The sequence below is a fragment of the Heptranchias perlo genome, chromosome 16, assembly GCF_035084215.1.
Source record: "Heptranchias perlo isolate sHepPer1 chromosome 16, sHepPer1.hap1, whole genome shotgun sequence".
NCBI lineage: Eukaryota > Metazoa > Chordata > Chondrichthyes > Hexanchiformes > Hexanchidae > Heptranchias > Heptranchias perlo.
In genome coordinates, this window is record NC_090340.1 from 64,825,403 (window position 1) to 64,843,190 (window position 17,788).

The following is a 17,788-nucleotide window of genomic DNA, read 5'->3' on the forward strand; positions in this document are numbered from 1 at the left end:
TGATAGGTCCCACCTTTTCCTTAGCTATCCTCGTTCTTAATGTACTGAAAAACATCTTTGGGTTTTCTTTAATCTTACTAGCTAATATATTTTCTTGCCCTCTCTTTGCTTTCCTTATTTCCTTTTTTACGTCGTCCGGCTTTCTGCAGTATTTAGTTTTCTGTGACAGTCATAAGCTTTCTTTTTCTGCTTTATCTTGCCCCGTATACTTCTGGACAACCAGGGGGCTCTAAATTTGGCAGTGCCACCCTTTTTCTTTGAGGGGACGTGTCTGCATTGTACCTGTAGAATTTCACTTTTTAGTGCCTCCCACGGGCTGGCCACTGATTTCTCAAGTAGTTGTGTCCAGTCCACTTCTGCCAAATCACCTCTTAGTTCTGTAAAATTTGCCTTCCCCCAATTTAAAACGTTTACTCCTGATTTAACTCTGTCCTTTTCCATAATAATGCTGAAACTAACTGAATTGTGGTCACTATCCCCAATATGGTCACCCACTGTCACTTCACCCACTTGCCCATCTTCATTTCCCAGGACTAAATCTAGAATTGCATCCCCTCTTGTCGGGCTTGTCACGTACTGGCTAAAAACGTTCTCCTGGACACCGATTAAGAATTTTGTGCCCTCTGTGCCCCTCACACTGTTTGAATCCCAGTTAATGTTAGGAAAAGCTCTGAGACCAGCCGAGGCGGGAGCGGGGACCAGAGCGGAAGAGACAAGTAAATAAATGCCGGGGATCGAAGGCTTAAACTCACTTGGAGTAGCGGAGGCGGTAAATCTTCAGGATAAATTCGGTGGGATGAAAAAAAATCAAGGAGTGTCATCACAGGACAGCAGGTAGTTGACTGGCTGGCAGAAGGCCCGAAAGAGAAAACCGGGAACTGCAGGCCAGTTAGCTTGACATCAATCGTCAGGAAAACCGGGAACTACAGGCCAGTTAGCCTGACATTAATCGTCAGGAAAACAAGGAACTACAAGCCAGTTAGCCTGACCATCAATCGTCAGGAAAACAAGGAACTACAGGCCAGTTAGCCTCACATCAATGTTGGGAAAATGCTAGAATCCATTATTAAGGAAGTGGTAACAGGGCACTTAGAAAATCATAATATGATTAGGCAGAGTCAACATGGTTTTATGAACGGGAAATTGTGTTTGACAAATTTAAAGTTTTTTGAGAAAGTAACTAGCAGGGTAGATAAAGGGGAACTAGTGGATGTTGTACATTTGGATTTTGAAAAGGTATTCAATAAGGATTCACACAAAAGGTTGTTACACAAGGTAAGAGCTCATGGGGTTGGGGGTAATATATTAGCATGGATTGAGGATTGGTTAAAGGACAGAAAACGGAGAGTAGGAATAAATGGGTCATTCTCGGGTTGGCAGGCCGTAACTAGTGGGGTACCGCAAGGATCAGTGCTTGGGCCTCAGCTATTTACAATCTATATTAATGACTTAGATGAAGGGACCGAGTGTAATGTATCCAAGTTCGTGATGATACAAAACTAGGTGGGAAAGTAAGCTGTGAGGAGGACACAAAGAGTCTGCAAAGGGATATAGACAGGTTAAGTGAGTGGGCAAGAAGTGGCAGATGGAGTATAATGTGGGGAAATGTGAGGTTATTCACTTTGGTAGGAAGAATAGAAAAACAGAATATTTTTTAAATGGTGAGAAACTATTAAATGTTGGTGTTCAGAGAGACTTGGGTGTCCTTGTACACTAGAAAGACAAAAAGATAGGATGCAGGTACAGCAAGCAATTGGAAAGGCAAATGGCACTTCGGCCTTTATTGAAGGGGGTTGGAGTACAAGAGTAAGGAAGTCTTATTACAGTTGTACAGGGCTTTGGTGAGACCTCACCTGGAGTACTGTGTACAGTTTTGGTTTCCTTATCTAAGGAAGGATATACTTGCCTTCGAGGTGGTGCAACAAAGGTTCACTGGATTTATTCCTGGGATGAGAGGGTTATCCTACGAGGAGAGGTTGAGTAGAATGGGCCTATACTCTCTGGAGTTTAGAAGAATGAGAGGTGATCTCATTGAAACATATAAGATTATAAGGGAGTTTGAAAGGGTAGATGTTGAGAGATTGTTTCCCCTGGCTAAGGAATCTAGAACTAGAGGTCATTGTCGCAGGATAAAGGGTCGGCCATTTAAGACTGAGCTGAGGAGGAATTTCTTCACGCAGAGGGTTGTGAATCTTTGGAATTCTCTACCCCAGAGGACTGCGGATGCTGAGTCGTTGAGTGCATTCAAGGCTGAGATAGATAGATTTTTGGACTCTAAGGGAATCAAAGGATATGGGGATCAGGCAGGAAAGTGGAGATGAGGTTGAAGATCAGCCATGATCTGATTGAATGGCGGAGCAGGCTCGAGGGGCCGTATGGCCAACTCCTGCTCCTATTTCTTATGTTCTCTCCGTTATTTCATCGAAGAACTCAAACAAGTTTGTCAAACACTATTTACCTTTAACAAATCCATGTTGGCTATCATTTATTAACCCATGTTCTTCCAAGTTACAATAATTTTGACCCATATTATTGTCTCAAAGTTTCCCCATCACCAACGTTAGACTGACTGGCTTGTAGTTGCCAGGTTTATCCCTCTCCCCTTTTTTGAACAGGGGTATACATTTGCAACCCTCTAGTCCTCTGGCATCATTCCCATATCCAAGGAGGATTGGAAGATTGTGGCCAGAGTCTCCACTATTTCCACGCCTCAGTAACCTAGGATGCATCCCATCTGGACCGGGTGACTTTTCTACTTTGAGTACTGACAATCTTTTAAGCACCTCCTCTTTATCCAGTTTTATGACTTTGCATTTCTCTACATTAAACATTTCCCACCAATCTCAAGTGTCTAGATGGCACCTCATTCACCTCTTTCCAGTCCCTTGCCACTGTTCCTGTATCTGTATTTAATGATTCCCTTAAGATAGAATTATAGAATCTTACAGCACAGAAGGCCGCCATTCGGCCCATCGCTCCTATGCCAGCTCGTTGAAGGCGCTATCCAATTAGTCCCACTCCCTCTTATTTCCCCATAGCCCTGCATCCACCAAGATGTGGCTGATTTCATTTGTCACCTCTGATAATGCTATGTTTTGAAGTCTATTAGGGCTGGGTGCCTTGCTCTCCTTTAGCGTCCTTAGTCTGTCCATCACTTCTCTTTGTGGGTAATTTCTATATCAGATTTTCTTCTTGCCCTTTCAATTCCAACCCTACTTGGGGAAGGCAGTCTTCAGAGTCATTTGTAAATACTGATGCAAGGAAATCCTTACCTGGCCACTCTCATGCCGGCTCGATGGAAGATTCAAACTCCTGCATGCTGCCACCCCCTGCCAATACTGACACCCTGCCCCAACTTCCGAAAAGCATCGTAAACTACCCAAAGGAAAACAGTGCTATCATTGCAAAATGTTTTTTTTATTAGTGTACAGTTACTGAAATAACGTGTTAGTGAGTCAACAAACACAGAAGAATGCAGGGACCCATCAGGGTCCGGGAACCCCAGTTTGAAAACCTGTGCGGTAAGTCCACAGGAACAAAGAATATCTAAGGGGTTGTGCTCTCCACTGGAGGGTTAATACAGAATCCAAGTTGGTGTATTGTTACTTTCTATTTCATGAGCCCATGTCATATTTGGGAATTCCATGTTGCTAACTTGTTGTTAGGTTAGAGGTACAGGACGATCCCGTTTGAATATTTTAATTATTACATTAACACCAAGAAATAACCCATGTGAATACATCACCAATTACTGTCTAGTACGGAAACAGCAGTCCTCGGAACCTTGAACTAGACTTTACACAGAGTCTGTTTCATGCCAATCATGTTGGAACCTTCAGCAGCTTCCCAACACCTGGCTGCGGAGGAAAGGATACAGTTCTGTGGAGATGTGTCTGTTCCACCCCGGCGGCTAGCACCTCTGGTCAGTCACACGCCTGAATCAGAGGACACTTCATTCATTTTGGATTGATCCAAGCTCTACCAGCAGTTCAGGATTTTTGACATTTTGTGAATTGGATGACAGCCAATGGAAGAGTATGTGGTGGGGATCACATTGCTTGGGATTGATCAATTGCTTGAACTTCCTGCAAGCCAACACTTTTCATCTCACTGTCTATACAGAGTTAGTTATTCCGTTTTCCCAAACTGCCTGGCAACCTCAGGTATGAACAGATGTCCATTCTCCACCGTGCCCAATTATCGTCCCCTCTGACTTGTGCTGGGTATGTTTCTACAGGTACTGGCAGGGCACACTGAAACGTATAAAATTCTGACAGGGCTAGACAGACTGGATGCAGGGAGACTGTTTCCCTTGGCTGGGGGGGGGTCCAGAACGAGGGGTCACAGTCTCAGGATACGGGGTAGCACATTTAGGACTGAGATGAGGAGAAATTTCTTCACTCAGAAGGTGGTGAACCTGTGGAATTCTCTACCACAGAAGGCTGTGGAGGCCAAGTCACTGAATATATTTAAGGAGCTAGATAGATTTCTAGATACAAAAGGCATTAAGGGGTATGGGGAGAGAGTGGGAATATGGTATTGAGATAGAGGATCAGCCATGATCATATTGAATGGCGGTGCAGGCTCGAAGGGCCGAATGGCCTACTCCTCTTTTCTATGTTTCTATTAACTCCAGTACTGTACCCAAGTGCCCAGTGTGACAGAGTGTTGGCAGGCTGTTCAACAATAAAGGCTCCAATCCTGTCCTAACCTGTAGTCCACACATGCAACTTTCCAGCAGGGTGAGGTTTAGAAAGCCTGGCTGATAATTTGCCGTCCCTAGCTCAGAGGTGCTGAGGTGAACTGTACAACCACTACAGCCCCAGCTGAAATCTAACTCAACACAGAACAAGGATTGAACCTGGCCGTCTGGTCTGTAGGCTGCGTACTATACTGGGTGCTGGTGGACCCCATGGGTCATGAGGAGAACTCAACTATTCCAGTTCGCACAGGAGTAATTACAATTTAAGATGACCCAAATAGCACCTCTGCAGAGGGAAAATCCAATTCAATAAATATTTCAAGAGGAGATATGCACCTTTTTCCTTCTGCTTCTGCTGCTGAGCAGGGGCTTGTGATCTGGAACTGGCGGAGGACACGGGACTGGCTAAGTCTGCATACATGTTCTCAGAGTCGGCACTTCTTACAGAGCTGCTGCTTGAGGACGCACTTGACACGGATGACACACTGCTCACGCTCAGGGACCTGGAATAAAATGAATACTTCAAAACATTTCTATTTTATGTAGGGTACTGAAAATAAAAGGGGTAATGTGCTGGGTACAAATGCAGGATGGGTTTATGACCATGGCCACTGACACTGCAGACACTTGATCGCAGTCACATTATAAAAAGTGCAGCTTTCCTTTAAACAGGGAAAGGTCAGAAGAGAGTCTCAATTTTGACTCTGCTCTCACATCTGCCTGCATCGACACCACAGCAGCTGCCACTTCGAGCTGAGCTGGCAGAGGCATGTCGCCTGCCCACCTCAAGGACGGAAAGGAATTACATTGGCAGTGGTGCCAGTTTATTTGATTTCCACCCACACAGATTGAGAGTTACTATAAAATTAAATTGCCTCACTACTGCCTGGTATTGGTCTGCCCAATTCCGTTAACATATTTTAACACCATGTATATACAATATATGGGAATTCTACTTTCACCTCTCCCATCCCAAAGGCATCGACTCCCAACAGCAGTATGGTTCCACAGTACTGGTTGCCCTCTGGTACCCTGCCCAAGAGCCCATTATTCATGCGAGTGCTGGTAGGCTATTCAACAATGGGAACATCACAACTGAACCCAATTCCATCCTGGACATGCACACAGCAGGAACGCCGGATAGTGATCAGGAGCAGGAAAGTGGATAGCGATCCGGAGCAGGAATGCTGGCTGATTGTTCTCACCAAGGTTCTGAAGCCAACTGCAGTGCCCTAAACTACTGCGCAGGAACAGATACTGTGGACAGTGGCAGGACTACTGTCGACCTAAAATGCTTCTTTAAAAGCTCATACACAACGCAGACAATAGAAATCCTGTTTCACCTGGATCGGCGGGAACCAGATGCAGATCGGGAGCCAGACGCTGATGTTGACCGAGACACTGAACGAGAATGTGACCGTGAACGAGAGCTTGATCCACTGTAGCTGCTACCACTGTCACTTCCACTGCCACTTGCTGTCCGCCTGTAGAAGAGGGGATAAAGTGTTTGGGTTTTATTGTGCAGATGAAGGAAGATGTGAGATACTGACCATATTTGTGCAAAAAGGTAATGGAGAGAATGATGCCAGAGGACAAGGGAGGACGTCAACAAATGTTTCCCCCAAGTCTAGTCCAATTCAATGTACAGTTTCCTTCTCGTATTCTAACTAGTAGGAGTAAATCATGCATTTATATAGCGTCTTACACATCCTTAGGTGTCCCGCAGTGCTTCACAGCTGATGAATTACTTTCAAAGTGTAGTCACTGTTTTATGTAGGCAAATGCTGCAGCTAATTGTGGTACCTTGCTGTACACGAAAACAGCAATGATATAAATAATCAATTATTCTGTTTTGGTGGTGTTGCTTCAGGGATCAATGTTGGCCTCCCCTACTTTTCTTTGAATAGTGTCTTGGATCTTTAAGTCCTCCTGAACGTGCAGATGAGGTCTTGGTTTAACGTGTCTCATCAGAAAGACGATAACTCCATCAGTGCGGCGCTCCCTCAGTACCGACCCTCCGACAGTGCAGCGCCCCCTCAGTGCTGACCCTTCGACAGTGCAGCGCCCCCTCAGTACTGACCCTCCGACAGTGCGGCGCTCCCTCAGTACCGACCCTCCGACAGTGCAGCGCCCCCTCAGTGCTGACCCTTCGACAGTGCGGCGCTCCCTCAGTACCGACCCTCCGACAGTGCAGTGCCCCCTCAGTGCCGACCCTCCGACAGTGCGGCGCTCCCTCAGTGCCGACCCTCCGACAGTGCAGCGCCCCCTCAGTGCTGACCCTCCGACAGTGCAGCGCCCCCTCAGTGCTGACCCTCCGACAGTGCAGTGCTCCCTCAGTGCTGACCCTCCGACAGTGCAGCGCTCCCTCAGTGCTGACCCTCCGACAGTGCAGCGCTCCCTCAGTGCTGCACTGGAGTGTCAGCCTGGATTATATGTGTTCAAGTCCCTGGAGTGGAGAAGAACTAAGAGCGAGGCAAGATACAGGCAGTGGAGTTATGAACTAGTTGAAGAAAGAACTTTACACTTTGCCGTATCACCATCTCAGGAGGTTCAAAGGCATTTCACATTCAAAGAATGACTTCCTTAAAGCAGGAAAACTAGGTTTTAGTGCAACAATATTCCAAAATGAATAGGAGATGTGTCCCAAACTGAACCTGAAAGATGTTGAATTCTTTCATTCTGAATGAAAAGTTCAAAACCGAGCGCGAAACTCTTCTGTTTGGCTTCATGTCAGCAATCTGTGTTCAGAAGAACACAAAGTATTAGAGAGCTGGGCAGATAGTATCACTGTGGTGTAATCAGTAAATAGAGGAGGAAATGAGCATCGGTTCCTCAAAATGCAGCATTCTTTCCAATCAACTCTTTCCAATGGACTTAAAGAGTTTCCAGCTCAGGCTCAGGGATACAGCCCTTGATGCTGCGTTTAACAGCTCTAACAGAGGATTTACAATAAGGAACAAGAGATAAACTTGACATGAGCTACTTCAGATTGATTAAAACATCAGGTGCGATGGGCAGAATTTTTACAAAACATCCCAGAACAGACAGGACTGAACCGAGATGTAGTAGATATGACAGAGGGGCAAGCAGCTGGAATAACGCCAGCTACTTAACTAGCACTAACAGAAGGGTTAGAAGAAGCTGGAGCAGAGAAAGTCAACAAATAATTCTCCAACAACAGACCATTTGGTTCTGTGATAGCACCAAACAAAATGGGACAGGTTTACAGAGTGTGATTTGTTGCAGGATATTACATATAAGAGACTATAGTTTTGATTTTAACAAGTTTAAGTTACTCATTAGCTTATCAAAAGTGATGGTCCATTTAAACCCGCGACAAACCTCCTAGGTGGAGTCCGAGGTGGGCGTTCCTTCTTTCTTCCCTCTCTGTTCTCAGCAGCTTTGATGCCCTCTGTAGTGGTCTTTGCAACCTTTGCCCCTGCAGACTGCCCTGAAGGCTGTGGGGATGGCGGTTTCTTCACAGTTTTTTCACTGTTTGGGGAAAAAATGAAGAAAGAAAATTAAGGGATGTTGACTGAAGCTTATGAATAACAGCCAATTACCAGCCAATAACCGAGCCAATTACTGATTAATAACAGCTAATTACTGGGCGACTACCAGTGTTTCCTGGTTTCACGTGTTGGGCTGTAATACTGATACTGTGAGGTCACTGAGCATCTATTGGTGGAAAGGTTCCTTGCAGTGTGAAATTCAGCACTCCATCCATGGCATCATCTCACAGCAACTTTATTGTGCATGTATATCTCAGAACTGTCAACTTTAATGCAACTCCTGCAGTCACAGGAGTCTGTGACAGGACAGCAGGTCTGTTATCTCACTGATATATTCTAGCCCGATGTAGCAGAAAGACAGCAGTTCATATGTGAACCCCTTAATTAGAATTTACTTCCATGTATCCATTCACTGTCTACTGATCAATAATTATATTAAGAAATGGACAATTCATATGGATTATAATTACATTTCGAATCATAGAAAGGTTACAGAACACAAGGAGGCCATTCGGCCCAACAAGTCGATGCCTATGCAAGAGCAATCCAGCTAGTCCCACTCCCCCGCCCTATCGCCGTAGCCCTGCAAATCCAGTTCCCTTTTGAAAGCCATGATTGAATCTGCCTCCACCACCCCCTCAGGCAGTGCATTCCAGATCCTAATCACTCGCTGTGTAAAAAAGTTTTTCCTCATGTCACCTTTGGTTCTTTTGCCAATTGCCTTAAATCTATGTCCTCTGGTTCTTGACCCTTCCAACAATGGGAACAGTTTCTCTCTATCTACTCTGTCTAGACCCTTCATGATTTTGAATACCTCTATCAAATCTCCTCGCAACCGTCTCTGTTCCAAGGAGAACTCCTCCAGCTTCTCCAGTCTAGCCATGTAACTGAAGTCCCTCTTCCCTGGAATCTTTTCTGCACCCTCTCTAAGGCCTTCACATCCTTCCTAAAGTGAGGTGCCCAGAATTGGACACAATACTCCAGTTGTGATTGAACCAGTGTTTTATAAAGGTTCATCATGACTTCCTTGCTTTTGTACTTTATGCCTCTATTTATAAAGCCCAGGATCCCATATGCTTTTTTAACCGCTTTCTCAACCTGCCCTGCCACCTTCAACGATGTGTGCACATATATCCCCAGATCTCTCTGTTCCTGTACCCCTTTTAGAATTGTCCCCTCTTGTTTATATTGCCTCTCCTCGTTCTTCCTACCGAAATGTATCACTTCGCATTTTTCTGCGTTAAATTTCATCTGCCACATGTCCGCCCATTCCACCAGCCTGTCTATATCCTCTTGAAGTCTATCACTATCCTCCTCACTGCTCACTACACTTCCGAGTTTTGTGTCATCTGCAAATTTTGAAATTGTGCCCTGTACACCCAAGTCCAAGTCAGTAATATATATCATAAGGCAGACTGATGAAATTTTAAATGAGCAAACAGTTTCAGGTTGTGAAACTTGAATATCTAACAGAATTACATCACAGTATCATTTCTGCTGCCGTAATGAAGTCATTCCAATTCACGGTATTACTGCTGCTCAAAGGTGCTGAGGACTGGCAGAACATGAGTGAATGTCTGGGATTGCCTTTGTGAGTGTCCTTAAGCAGGGCCACTCCAGCAAATGTTGAGCAGAGACAAGACTCTCCCCAGAGGAATTGGGGAGAGTAGTAACTGGAATAGTTTCCATGTACTTCTTAGAACACAGCTGACGGAAGGCAGGAGATCATCCATGGGCCTGAAAATCATGGAACTACATATTCCCCAAGTTTCTTAAAACCCAGGCTGATCTCTATTTCACTCATTAATCTAGTCTTCTCAAACTTGTCAACTTTGGTGATGTCCTGCAGTATGGGCAGTCTGTCTGGGTCACAACAGAACTTGGTTCTTTGGATAGAAAGATAAATATCCAAAAAAAAAACCTCACACACCTGGGACCACAAATGATCACATTTCATACTCATCAGATTTTCCATTTCTTCAAAGCTGGTCAGATCCATGTAAATACAAACACAATTCAAGCATTTGCACCCAGCAACTTGAATGTAACTAGACCAGCCAAGAGTTGAAGCAATGTCCCTGTACTGGGCAGGCTCAGCTCCTGGAGCAATCATAGGGAAGCACAGGACCAGCAAAGACTTGACTGGGTGACAAGTGATGTGGCACCTTGCACCTTTTGACAAGGTGCCACATCAAAGGCTACTGCACAAAATAAGAGCTCATGGTGTAGGGGGTAACATATTACCATAAAGGATTGGTTAGCTCACAGGAAACAGAGAGTAGGCATAAATGGATCATTTTCAGGTTGGCAAGATGTAACAAGTGGAGTGCCACAGGGATCAGTGCTTGGGCCTCAACTATTTACAATCTATATCAATGACTTGGATGAAGGGACCGAATGTATGGTTGCTAAATTTGCTGATGACACAAAGGTGGGTAGGAAAGTAAGTTGTGAAGAGGACATAAGGAGTCTGCAAAGGGATATAGATAGGTTAAGTGAGTGGGCAAAAAATTGGCAGATGGAGTATAATGTGGGAAAATGTGAACTTGTCCACTTTGGCATGAGGAATAGAAAAGCAGTATATTATTTAAATGGAGAGAGATTGCAGAACTCTGAGGTACAGAGGGATCTGGGTGTCCTAGTACATCAATCACAAAAAGTTAGTATGCAGGTACAGCAAGTGATTAGGAAGGCAAATGGAATGTTGTCATTTATTGCAAGGGGGATGGAATATAAAAGTGGAGATGTTTTGCTACAGTTGTACAGGGCATTGGTGAGACCACATCTAGAATACTGTGTGCAGTTTTGGTCTCCTTATTTAAGAAAGGACATAATTGATTTGGAGGCGGTTCAGAGAAGGTTCACTCGACTGATTCCTGGGATGAGGGGGTTATCTTATGAGGAAAGGTTGGACAAGTTGGGCCTGTATACACTGGAGTTCAGAAGAATGAGAGGTGATCTTATTGAAACATAAGATCCTGAGGGGACTTGAAGGGGGAGATGCTGAGAGGATGTTTCCCCTTGTGGAAGAGACTAGAACTAGGGGCCACAGTTTAAAAATAAGGGGTCTCTCATTTAAGACGGAGATGAGGAGAAATTTTTTCTCTGAGGGTAGTGAGAGTCTGTGGAAACTCCCTTCCCCAGAGAGCGGTGGAGGCAGGGTCACTGAATATTTTTAAGGTGGAGTTGGATAGATTCCTGATTAACAAGGGAGTCAAAGGTTACAGTAGGTAGACAGGAAAGTAGGGTTGAAGTCACAATCAGATCAGCCATCATCTTATCAAATGGCAGAGCAGGCTCGAGGGGCCGAATGGCCTACTCCTGCTCTTAATTCTTATGTTCGTATGTATGCTAGTATAACTGGTGTCAAAAACTGTACCCTACAAAATATATCAGGACGGTGGCCTGAGTGGGTGATGCTTTATCTGCCACAGCAGTAGCACCTTAAGTGTTACTGAACCTCCCATAAAAATTTTACAATATTAGTTGCAAACACATAGCAAATCCTGTAGTTAAGGAGGAGGAGTGTGAAATATTGGATGGGATAAACATATAAGGAATCGTACAACACCAGGTTATAGTCCAACAGTTTTATTTGAAAATCACAAGCTTTCGGAGTTTACCTCCTTCGTCAGGTGAGTGAGTGAAGCGTATGAGTGAAGCGTATGAGCTTCACTCACTCACCTGACGAAGGAGGTAAACTCCGAAAGCTTGTGATTTTCAAATAAAACTGTTGGACTATAACCTGGTGTTGTACGATTCCTTACATTTGTCCACCCCAGTCCATCATCGGCATCTTCACATCAGGGATAAACATAGTGAGAGAGGAAGTATTAAGGGGATGAGCATCTTTGAAAGTAGATAAATCACCAGGCCTGGATATCTCTCTGTTAAGAGAAGCAAGGGAGGAAATTGCAGAAGCCCTGACCATCATTTTCCAATCCTCCCTGGATAAAGGCTTGGTGCCAGAGGATTGAAGGAATGCTAATGTTGTCCTGTTGTTTAAAAAGGGAGAGAGCGATAAACTGAGTAACTATAGGCCAGTCAGCCTAACATCAGTGGTGGGCAAATTATTGGAATCAAATCTGAGGGACAGGATAAACTACTTAGAAAGGCATGGAGTAATCAAGGACAGTCAGCATGGATTTGTTAAGGGAAGGTCGTGTCTGATTAACTTGGTTGAATTTTTTGAGGAGGTAGCAAGGAGGGTCGATGAGGGTAGTGCGTTTGATGTAGTACACATGGATTTTAGCAAGGCTTTTGACAAGGTCCCACATGGCAGACTGGTCAAAAAAGTACAAGCCCCCATGGGATCCAAGGGAAAGTGGCAAATTGGATCAAAATTGGCTCAGTGCCAGGAAGCAAAGGGTAATGTTCGACGGGAGTTTTTGTGACTGGAAGGCTGTTTCCAGTGGGGTGCTGCAGGGCTCAGTACTAGGTCCCTTGCTTTTGTGATATATATTAATAATTTGGACTTAAATGTAGGGGACATGATAAAGAAGTTTGCAGATGATGCAAAAATTAGCCGTGTGGTTGATAGTGAGGAGGAAAGCTGTAGACTGCAGGAAGATATCAATGGACTGGTCAGGTGAGCAGAAAAGTGGCAAATGGAATTCAATCCATAGAAGTGTGAGGTAATGCAGTTGGGGAGGGCAAACAAGGCAAGGGAATACACAATAAATGGGAGGATACTGAGAGGTGTAGAGGAAGTGAGGGACCTTGGAGTGCATGTCCACAGATCCCTGAAGGGAGCAGGACAGGTAGATAAGGTGGTTAAAAAGGCATATGGAATACTTTCCTTTATTAGATGAGGCATAGACTATAAGAGCAGGGTGGTTATGCTAGAACTGTACAAAACACTAGTTAGGCCACAGCTAGTGTTTTATACAGTTCCGTTCACCATATTACAGGAAGGATGTAACTACACTAATGAGGGTGCAGAGGAGATTTACGAGGATGTTGCCAGGACTGGAGAATTTTAGTTATGAGAAAAGATTGGATGGCTGGATTCTTTGGAAAAGGAGGCTGAGGGGAGATTTAATTGAAGTGTACAAAATTATGAGGGGCCTAGACAGAGTGGATAGGAAGGACCTATTTCCCTTGGCAGAGAGGTCAATAACCAGGGGGCATAGATTTGAAGTGATTGGTAGAAGGATTAGAGGGGAGCTGAGGAGAAATGTTTTCACCCAGAAGGTGATAGGGGCAGAAATCCTCTTCACATTTAAGTACCACCTGGATATGCACCCTCTGGGTGAAAAAAACTCTCCTCAGCTCCCCTCTAAAGGGTGGTGGGGGTCTGGAACTCTGCCTGAGTTTGTGATCTTCCAAAATTCGGTAGATTATAGAATGGTCCCAGCAGATTGGAAGGTAGCAAATGTTACCCCTCACGAATGGAGGGAGAGAGAAAACAGGGAACAACAGGCCAGTGAGCCTGATATCAGTGGTCGGGAAAATGCTGGAATCCATTATTAAGGAAGTGGTAACAGGGCACTTAGAAAATCATAATAAGATTAGGCAGAGTCAACATGGTTTTATGAAAGGGAAATCGTGTTTGACAAATTTATTAGAATCTTTTGAGGATGTAATCAGGAGGGTAGATAAAGGGGAACCAGTGGATGTAATAGATTTGGATTTTCAAAAGACATTTGATAAGGTACCACATGAAAGGTTGTTACACAAGATAAGGGCTCATAGGGTTGGTGGTAATATATTAGCATGGATAGCGGATTGCTTAACGGACAGAAAACAGAGAGTAGGGGTAAATGGGTCATTTTCAGGTTGGCAGGCTGTAACTAGTGGGGTGCCATAAGGATTGGTGCTTGGGCTTCAGCTATTTACAATCTATATTAATGATTTAGATGAAGGGACTGAGTGTAATGTATCCAAGTTTGCTGACGATACAAAGCTAGGTGGCAAAGTAAGCTGTGAGGAGGTTAAGTGAGTCGGCAAGAAGGTAGCAGATGGAGTATAATGTGGGGAAATGTGAGGTTATTCACTTTGGTAGGAAGAATAGAAAAACGGAATTTTAAAAAAAATGGTGAGAAACTATTAAATGTTGGTGTTCAGAGAGACTTGGGTGTCCTCGTACAAGAAACACAGTAAGTTAACGTGCAGGGAGTGCAGCGTAGGTTTACTAGAACGATACCCGGACGTCAAGTTACGAGGAGAGATTGAACAAATTGGGGTTGTATTCTCTGGAGTTTCGAAGGTTAAGGGGTGATCTGATCGAAGTTTATAAGATATTAAGGGGAACGGATAGGGTGGATAGAGAGAAACTATTTCCGCCGGTTGGGGATTCTAGGTGTAGGGGGCACAGTCTAAAAATTAGAGCCAGACCTTTTTCAGGAGCGAGATTAGAAAACATTTCTACACACAAAGGGTGGTAGAAGTTTGGAACTCTCTTCCGCAAACGGCAATTGATACTAGCTCAATTGCTAAATTTAAATCTGAGATAGATAGCTTTTTGGCAATCAAAGGTATTAAGGGATATGGGCCAAAGGCAGGTATATGGAGTTAGATCACAGATCAGCCATGATATTATCAAATGGCGGAGCAGGCACGAGGGGCTGAATGGCCTACTCCTGTTCCTATGTACCTAGGTACAGCAGGCAATTAGGAAGGCAAATGATATGTTGGCCTTTATTGCAAGGGGGTTGGAGCACAAGAGTAATGAAGTCTTGCTACAATTATACAGGGCTTTGGTGAGACCACTGTAGTACTGTGCACAGTTTTGGTCTCCTTACCTACAGGATAGACTTGCCTTCGAGGCGGTGCAATGAAGGTTCACGAGATTGATTCCTGGGATGAGAGGGTTGTCCTATGAGGAAAGGTTGAATAGAATGGGCCTATATTCTCTGGAGTTTAGAAGAATGAGAGGTGATCTCATTGAAATATGTAAGATTCTAAGATGCTGAGAGGATGTTCCCCTGACTGGACAGTCTAGAACTAGGGGACATAGTCTCAGGATAAGTGGTCGGACATTTAGGGCTGAGATGAGAAGAAATTTCTTCACTCAGAGGGTAGGGACTCTTTGGGATTCTCTACCCCAGAGGGTTGTGGATGCTCAGTCGTTGAGTATATTCAAGACTGGATCGATAGATTTTTGGACTCTAAGGGAATCAATAGATATGGGGTCAAAAGCAAAATACTGTGGATGCTGGACATCTAAAATAAAAACAGAAAATGCTGGAAAAGCTCATCAAGTGAGGTAGCATCTGTGGAGGAAAAAAAGTTAACGTTTTAGATCAAAGACCTTTTGTCGAAACTGGGATATGGGATGGGGTGGGAAAGTGGAGTTGAGGTCAAAGATCAGCCATGATCTTATTGAATGGCCAAGCAGGCTTGAGGGGTCATATGGCCTACTCCTGCTCCTATTTCTTATGTTCTGATGGTACCCTATCAACACAAAGACAACCCATTAACATCTGGCATAAACAAAGGACCTGCCTTGTCCTTGTGCAGTCCCACAGTTGCGTTCGGTGGGTGACGGTACAATTGTAGGTGGTGGGTCAGCTATTCGCAATGAGTGGACAACTGAGAGGTTGCAGTTTTCAGCACTTGGGGTAGATTTCTGTAATTTTTCTATGGTTAGTTTTATTGAATGTTTCTGTATCAGAATGGCTGCATTTCTGTATTTTCCTCTCTCATAACGTAGAAGAGAGGAGCAGCAGTGAGGTGTACCTGATCCTGTGCACAGCAATTTGGTATTGCACAATGTACAGCATTAGGGGCTTGGATGGAGAGAAATTTGTTGAGCGTATTCAGGAGGAATTTATCATTCAGTATGTGGATGGCCCGACTAGAGAGGGGGCAAAACTTGACCTCCTCTTGGGAAATAAGGAAGGGCAGGTGACAGAAGTGTTAGTGAGGGATCACTTTGGGACCAGTGATCATAATTCCATTAGTTTTAAGATAGCTATGGAAAATGATAGGTCTGGCCCAAAAGTTAAAATTCTAAATTGGGGAAAGGCCAATTTTGATGGTATTAGACAGGAACTTTCAGAAGTTGATTGGGAGAGTCCATTGGCAGGCAAAGGGACGTCTGGTAAGTGGGAGGCTTTCAAAAGTGTGTTAACCAGGGTTCAGGGTAAGCACATTCCTTATAAAGTGAAGGGCAAGGCTGGTAGAAGTAGGGAACCTTGGATGACTCGGGAGATTGTGGCCCTAGTCAAAAAGAAGAAGGAGGCATATGACATGCATAGGCAGCTGGGATCAAGTGGATCCCTTGAAGAGTATAGAGATTGCCGGAGTAGAGTTAAGAGAGAAATCAGGAGGGCAAAAAGGGGACATGAGATTGCTTTGGCAGATAAGGCAAAGGAGAATCCAAAGAGCTTCTACAAATACATAAAGGGCAAAAGAGTAACTAGGGAGAGAGTAGGGCCTCTTAAGGATCAACAAGGTCATCTATGTGCGGAACCTCAAGAGATGGGTGAGATCCTAAATGAATATTTCACATCGGTATTTACGGTTGAGAAAGGCATGGATGTTAGGGAACTTGGGGAAATAAATAGTGATGTCTTGAGGAGTGTACATATTACAGAGAGGGAGGTGCTGGAAGTCTTAACGCGCATCAAGGTAGATAAATCTCCGGGACCTGATGAAATATATCCCAGGACGTTATGGGAGGTTAGGGAGGAAATTGCGGGTCCCCTAGCAGAGATATTTGAATCATCGACAGCTACAGGTGAGGTGCCTGAAGATTGGAGGGTAGCAAATGTTGTGCCTTTGTTTAAGAAGGGCGGCAGGGAAAAGCCTGGGAACTACAGACCGGTGAGCCTGACATCTGTAGTGGGTAAGTTGTTAGAGGGTATTCTGAGAGACAGGATCTACAGGCATTTGGAGAGGCAGGGACTGATTAGGAACAGTCAGCATGGTTTTGTGAGTGGAAAATCATGTCTCACGAATTTGATTGAGTTGTTTGAAGGGGTAACCAAGAAGATAGATGAGGGCTGTGTAGTAGACGTGGTCTACATGGACTTTAGCAAAGCCTTTGACAAGGTACCGCATGGTAGGTTGTTACATAAGGTTAAATCTCACGGGATCCAAGGTGAGGTAGCCAATTGGATACAAAATTGGATTGACGACAGAAGACAGAGGGTGGTTGTAGGGGGTTGTTTTTCAAACTGGAGGCCTGTGACCAGCGGTGTGCCTCAGGGATCGGTGCTGGGTCCGCTGTTATTTGTTATTTATATTAATGATTTGGATGAGAATTTAGGAGGCATGGTTAGTAAGTTTGCAGATGACACCAAGATTGGTGGCATTGTGGACAGTGAAGAAGGTTATCTAGGATTGCAACGGGATCTTGATAAATTGGGCCAGTGGGCCGATGAATGGCAGATGGAGTTTAATTTCGATAAATGTGAGGTGATGCATTTTGGTAGATCGAATCGGGACAGGACCTACTCCGTTAATGGTAGGGCGTTGGGGAGAGTTATAGAACAAAGAGATCTAGGAGTACAGGTTCATAGCTCCTTGAAAGTGGAGTCACAGGTGGATAGCGTGGTGAAGAAGGCATTCAGCATGCTTGGTTTCATTGGTCAGAACATTGAATACAGGAGTTGGGATGTCTTATTGA

General features: G+C 44.4%; 1 protein-coding gene across 4 annotated transcripts in view; it reads right to left on the bottom strand.

Moving 5' to 3' along the window:
• zc3h18 (zinc finger CCCH-type containing 18) overlaps window positions 1-17,788 on the bottom strand; it is a 169,580-nt gene that overhangs the window by 30,031 nt on the left and 121,761 nt on the right. For all 4 annotated transcript variants that reach the window (XM_067998212.1, XM_067998213.1, XM_067998210.1 and 1 more), the window contains 3 exons: window positions 8,045-8,194; window positions 6,046-6,186; window positions 5,039-5,205 (listed from right to left, as the gene is read on the bottom strand). In XM_067998212.1, the coding sequence (XP_067854313.1) occupies window positions 5,039-5,205; window positions 6,046-6,186; window positions 8,045-8,194 (458 nt within the window). The remainder of the gene's footprint in view (window positions 1-5,038; window positions 5,206-6,045; window positions 6,187-8,044; window positions 8,195-17,788) is intronic.